Below are 7,155 nucleotides of genomic sequence, written 5' to 3'. Positions count from 1 at the left end.
ACACCATTGACTGGGGTTATGTTCTATTGAACATAGTGTTTCTAGTTCTTACTGTTTTTCTTAATTAGTTAGTAATTAATAGTAGATCGGGCTTAAATTGGATATTACAAGATATTACATATACAATATTGAACACTTGTGCATACAAAATTTATCTGTAGACCTACAGAACATGTAATCCTACTGTGGAAGTGTAAATACAGGATACCTCCTATACATAGTGCAGGCCTAAAGTATAAAACTCTATTCAATAGACCAATTTCCCTTAATAATACATTTGGCGCTTAGAAACAGAGCGAAATACTTGCCAAAATAAGAGAGTAACAAAGATTTTCAGGAATTTTCCCTTAAATTAATTTTTTATTTATTTGTTTAATAAACTTTACAAGGCACACATACTAAAAAAAAACCTTAAAAGTGCCAATGAAGAGAGAATATATAATATATATATACCTCTAAAACAGCTTCTTCTTTAAACACACAGGTATCCTATCGTATCCCGTCCTTCTAAACATGTATCGATACATCGTCCATATAGTAAAAATGCACATTTATTACTGTACACAAATATAAAGCGTATAGAGTGTATAACATAGAGGAATTTTTTTTTTCTTTCCTTATACTATTATATATAAAATGCAATGGTAGGAGTGAGATATCAGTTGTACTGAAAGTTAGTTGATGTCAATTATATTGTATTGTATCATTACATTACTCATGTGCTCAATGTACTCATTGTAAACGAACATTTTATTGATGAAGAAATAAAAGTGGGTCGATCCTACATAAGACAAAAAAAAATATAAAGCGTTTAAATAATTTAAATAGAAATGGATTATTGAAAATTAAAAATAATTTAAGATTTCAAGATGTTAAATTATATTTGGCGGCTATTAATATTATTTCCCACTAAATGCATTATATACAAATAAGCTAATTCTGAGCCGTCAAAATCTCAGGCCGTATTCCTTCTAATCGGTGGCCTCAGTTATTTAGTCCTATGCAAGGTATAGAACCTTAATATTAAATTAATATTGCATTTAGACAAGGTTCGATTAAAAGTATATCAATTACTATAATAACAATTGGAATGTAAATAAATTGAGAATAATTCCGTAAAAGTTTTAAGCAATTGTTGCTGCATTTTATAAAGATATGTCTAATAAAACTAACTGAACTAATTTAACAATCATGAAGAGTTAGGGCCTATGTACATTTTCCCATACAACTAGGCCTAACTATTAGAGGTTAAACGAATTATTAAAAATTAAAATTAACTAATTTAACTTCCCTGGTCAGACAACAGGTTTTTGTTTAACTGTTTATTTTCATCAATTTTCAGTAATTATAGGCCTATTGGTTCGGGCTTTTTTCTGTGGAAATGTATAGCTTTATTATTTTATGTATGTTTCATGTTAAATTAACCTCAAATCTGAATTCTTTTTTAGGCGACGTAGCACTTGTCCATCTTAACAAATTTTCGAGTTGTGTAATTCTTTCCACCTGCTACAGCATCTTCTTCTTTCGTTGTTCTCTCTCGTTTCAACGACGTACCTTCCTTATCCGTTGATCCATGTGGTTGCATAGGTTCATCGTCATTTTCTTTAGTGGTTTCTGTTGGTGCACCGATATGTTCATAACACGTATGATAACTTTAAGTAGTATCTTGTTGGTCTGTTTTCTAAATTCAGAAAAAAAAAACATGATATCGTGATTTTACTGGCTGATCAACTAATTCAAACAAGAAAAAAACCACAGGTTCGTTAATAATGCTATAGTTAACTTTGTTTAAAAAAACTATTGGCCTATTTCTCTTCACAACTTTACAGATCAATTTTTTTTAAGAAGAAGAACTACGGCTTTATTTATCAGACCAGTTCTTTTCAGGGTATTTTTATGGAATAGACTTCGTCATCTAAGTAAGGAAAGGAACAACCTAATATTTTACCTAACTATTATAAAAGTAACCCTACCAACTTAATATTCAGAACAATTTATGTTTAAATCGGATTTGTAGTTTTCTAGTAAACAGGATTTTAAAGCTGTTTTCAAGACATTTGAAAATCGCCATCTTGTGCTCATGGCAGCCTGTTTGTGACGTCAGATACGGCCGACGAAAATTTTAAGATTCGCGGTTGCATTCGGCGCTTCTATTGGATAAGCGAATCCGCTAATATGATTGGCTAATAACGCGACATGCGGTCATGCAGGACGGCGATGACGCGGTATGAGCATGCGCTGGCTTGGTAAACAAACCTTCGCTCGATCTTTTCTTCTGCAAGCCAATTCGTAAATCTTTCAGCTATTATTAATCTATTGTTACTTTTATTGCCTAGCTGTTTCAAACGGGATTTGGATGGGGAATTAACTGGTAAACCTTCCAAACGAAGGCTGTTGACGATGCAGTGTCTACTTTATTTTCGTTCAACACGAGTTCTAGGCCTAGTAAGGCATACAGTACAGATACACTGGCCGCAAGTACACCATTCTTCGACGGCTTGTTATGCTCGAGAATGTTCTTCTTCTCTTCTTTTTTCCTCATCTGCACAACGCAAAACTAACTCTCTTTCTGTATATTCTGGTTCCAAATTTTCTGAATTATAAAAACTCCAAGCCATATTCCGAATTATTAGGTATGTTAGGCTATTTAATTGATTTTATTTATGGTTATATCCCGCACTTCCATATTGAAATACTGTACTAAGACGATGGACGCTTGGATTTGCTTGAATGCGTCCACCTAATCTGACGTCACATATTTGCTCTTAACCTGTCAAAATGGCGCTGTTCAATTTCCGATATGTTGTCGTTTAAAAGTCTATTTTTTAACTAAATTGCTTACTATTGTACCTTGAACCATTGTAATCATGTTTTTATTACATTTATCTATAAGCACAGTGGCACATTTAGCCCAGGGTGTTCCTTTCCTTTAAGAAAGTAGTTGCTAAGGTTATTTCTAAGCAAAATAATTGACTTAAAACCAAGTTAAGGTGATTTTTTTTTCTAAGGGTGTTTGATAATTATGACCCCAGTACTTTATTTTCAAATACTTTTTTTTGATAGAAAAAAAAACTCATACTGCAAATCGTTGTTCCCATAGATTGGTGGCGTCTTCGTCTTTTCCGAGTGAAGTGAGTACATCGATTATCTCTTCCTTGAGCTTCTCATAGTCAATGCTTCGTCGATCGGGTCCCAGACTATTCTCCATATTGTAGGCTTCTTCAAGGAATTTCATACTAAGACTGTAGTGGTTGTAAGCATCCGCTGCAGAAAAATTATCATAGCAAATGAAATTGGTTATAATAATGTAGGTATATACCTACATTTCTATTCTTAAATTTCTCAAATACTGACCACAGTGCTATGGGTAATAGAATAGTTGTATATGTCATCTAAAACTACTGTCATTTTTTCATTTTCAGCTCACTATGTCGGTCGGTTGGTCGGTAAACACTAACTTGAGCACGCGATCGACTGCAGCCATGTATATGGCCTTGTTTCATTTGAAATTTGACAAGATTATGTATTTTTCCCGCTTGCTCCTAGAAGGCCGGACACATTTATCTTACCTTTTTCGTCCTCCGATACGTCTGCAGCTGTTAGTATCTTCTTGCCAATATGATGGTGAGTACATCCAACAAAGTACAGACAACTGGCTGTATAAGGGTTCTCTTTCAAAATCCGTTGGCTAAGACGCAAGCTTCGTTCAGCATCTAGTAGAGCTTTGGTATATTCTTCCATTTCAAAGTAGCAAAGTCCCCTATTCCTAAGAATTTTTGCTGTCAATTCAGTCTCTTGATCCTGAAAGCTCCTCTTCTGCATTTTTAAAGCATTATTGAAAAAATCTAAAGCTTTGTCATATTGTTCTTTGGCCATTTCGCTTTCCTTAGCATCCGTGTATCTATTTCCCCAGCTTCTAAAACAGGTTCCCACATTCATGACATATACAGAAAAATCAATATGTATTTCTGGTTTACCACCTGTAATTTTGTCAATCATTTGCCATGCCTCTTGGTGATAGCGCTGGGCTTCCAGAAGTTTTTTCTGATGATAGAACACGTGCCCAATTGTGTTGAGTACACGTGCGGTCATCGTATGGTCTCCTTCAAGCTTTCGTCGCAAAGCTAACGATTCATGAAGAACTATCAAACTTTCCTCGTATTTCTGCTGCCTGATGTATGCTCGTCCTTTCACGTATAGGCAGGCGGCCTTAGCAATCATTGTATTTTCATGGCTTCTGTCTCCAGATTTTAGTTTATCAAGTGTCGTCAAACCGTTGTCCGCAGCTTCATGTGCCTCTAATATCAGGGCTTGACATATGTACTGTTCACCTACCCATGCGCATAAAAAGCTGTAACTTATCAGGTCTCCTTCTTCCTTAGCTTTGAGTGATTTGATCTCAAAATATTTAACTCTTCGATCTGCCTCGACTAAGCCATCAAAGATAACATACCGTCTGTCCTCCTGAGAAAAGTTCAATTCTTTTGCGTTTGTCGGTTTTCTGTTTGCTTCATGTTCCAGGTATTGTACTAGATTTATTTTATCACTCTGGTACTTTTCAAGACCTTCCTTGAAATGTTTGTTTGCATGCTCGCAGATTTCATTGATCACTCGATGGTAATGATTGAGGAATGCTACCATGGCAGCATCAAAAAAGGGTCTTAAAGACTCATCTTCTCGTGTCTCGAGTTCACAGGTGAGCCGCACCAGTGTATGGACATTGTACTGGTTACGATCCCCTTCAAAAGAATCGATGTTTTTAAATTGATCAAGCTTATCGAATTCCAAAAGACCATAGATATAGAGATCTTGTAGATACAAACTGGTGAAACTCTTCTCCTTACCAAGAATGATAGAAGCTACATCTCTGTAAAAGAAGCTTGGAAAGACAGACAGCTTTATCAAGTATGACTTGCAATTGTTGTCGAGTTGATCAAACACAACACGTAGGCATTTGAGAACGCTCTCCTGTTGTTCGATCTCTTGGCCTTCAGTCGACATATTTGCGTCATACCTGTGATCGAAAACTCTTCCAGCTGGAGCCGGTTTTTTTAGAAGTTCCAGTAACTCTTTTGGTTTCATATTCCTTTGTTTCATACGACTGGCCACAGCTCGAATCGCGTGAGGGTTATGGCCACAAACAAATACCAAATCATTACAAATCGTGTCATCAAGATTTGGATGCCCAGACGACCGACGAAGAAGAGATATTGCATCCAACACCTGGAGAGGTTTGATATCAAGCTGATGAAAGTTGTCGACCGACAATAAGAACTCATTATCAACTCTATATCTTGTTGTTATTAGGAATTTTACTCTCTGATTTTCTTCGCGAATAAAATCACAAAGAAACTTGGTGAAGTCGTCACGTACAGGCTGTCTTAGTCGTAAAACATCATCAGCATTATCCAAGTAGATTATTGTTTCTGAAAAAAAATCATAATGTTATTATATAATATTGTAACTTAATACCATACATAGTATAATAGTATATCATTTTAAAGTGATCAAATAGGTTTTCTAATGTACATGTGTAGGGCTTCAGATTCGGGTTTTGAACTTGAACCTTGGGTCTACTGTTGGATGGAAAAAAAGACATTTTAAAGTATACCTGATTTGATATCGCGTATCTTTCCTAATAACTCGTCTACATCAAACGTAGATGGTAATATATATTTGACACCAATTGCATTCATGATGGCTGCTCCTACTTCTTTCATTGTCATTACGTTCTTCAGGTTTACAAGATAAGTACTGTAGAAAAAAAGTAGTAGTAAAAAATAATGGCTTTCATATAAACTATTTCAGTTGTATTTAAAATGTAACTATTCATAAATTTGAAAGAAATAATTTATTATTATTAAATAATATGTGCAGTTACTAAAGTTTCCCAAGGACTGTTTGACTTTAATTTAATTATCTACAACACTTGAAACAGAAACTATAATTAAAATAGGTAGTAGTTAGCAATATGACATACTTACGTAACAACTACTTTTTCTTCTATCAAAAATGCTGGGTAGATTGCGCATGTCTGAATAGATAACTTTGTTTTTCCAATCCCAGGCGAACCGGCGAGAATCACACAACAACATTTTCCAGTTTTCGCAGCAAAAGCCTGTAAGATTTTGTGCAATTCTTTGTCTCTTCCAACAAACAAAGAATCGGTTTTTACTGACAATAACCTGATACGTTCTTTATGATCCTTTCTTTTACGTTTGTACTCTTCAATCTCTTCTAGGCCAATCTTGTTCTGGATATGGTTGTATACTTCCTCCAGAAATGTAGTATCGTCCTCCGAGATAATTCCATTATCGCAGAGTTTCTCAAATAAATCTAGCGGTGTTTTTATTTTATCGTAGACAATCTTGACCAATTTGTCTTTTGACTGGAGTTTGACTTTCTTGAATTCTTCATTGACCATGTCATTATGTTGATCGGTTATGAATGCATAGAAAGGATTAACAGTGACGGCAATATTATCGATTTCATTATTTGACGTCATGATCCATTTCTTCTGTAAATATAACAAACATGTAATAAGGAACTATAACTATAACTATAACGATTATGTTTATTTTATTTTTTGACATTTTATTTCATTGAAACCAACAGCGATAATTACCGCCACTAACAGGTTTGATGATACAAACAAAGTCAGGACTGTTTAAAGCACCTTGATTGGTGCTAACATTGATCAAGGGCTTCTCTCGTCAAGTGTCCACCTTGACGAGAGGAAAGGCATAAGCCAATACGTCTGAGGTAGATACTAGATGCAGGGGCTGCCATAAGAGTCAGCAATGCTGATTTCAAATGCCTAACGCCAGCTCCATATACAGCACCCAATATTCCCAGATGGTCTCCCAATCAAACTTTAACCAGCCCCAACGTTGCTTAACTTCGGTGATCTGACGAGAACCGGTGTTTCCACGTGATAAAGGCGTTTGTGTGTATACTATTATAATATAATTCTTTAATACTAACATATACATATACTTACATCTCGTCTGAAAGACTGCAGTGAGTATCAAAGGTTTTACTTAATTTCATTCACCATTTTTATCATAAAAGATAATCGACAACAACAATTGTTGCTGTATCACAGACTTGTATGGCTGATTGAGGATACAGTTTTGTTTACGGGTCCATTGATGG

General features: G+C 35.2%; 1 protein-coding gene across 1 annotated transcript; it reads right to left on the bottom strand.

Moving 5' to 3' along the window:
* Positions 1–351: 351 nt before the first annotated feature.
* LOC140049666 (uncharacterized) lies at positions 352–6,512 on the bottom strand. Its single transcript, XM_072094615.1, has 5 exons — positions 5,985–6,512; positions 5,612–5,754; positions 3,570–5,426; positions 3,080–3,264; positions 352–1,681 (listed from the first exon to the last, which is right to left on the bottom strand). Exons 1-5 carry the CDS (start codon positions 6,503–6,505, stop codon positions 1,655–1,657), a joined length of 2,733 nt encoding a protein of 910 aa, XP_071950716.1. The 5' UTR covers positions 6,506–6,512; the 3' UTR covers positions 352–1,654.
* Positions 6,513–7,155: the final 643 nt, after the last annotated feature.

Source organism: Antedon mediterranea, chromosome 5, assembly GCF_964355755.1.
Source record: "Antedon mediterranea chromosome 5, ecAntMedi1.1, whole genome shotgun sequence".
NCBI classification, from domain to species: Eukaryota; Metazoa; Echinodermata; class Crinoidea; order Comatulida; family Antedonidae; genus Antedon; species Antedon mediterranea.
This window is presented reverse-complemented; position numbering and strand designations above follow the sequence as displayed.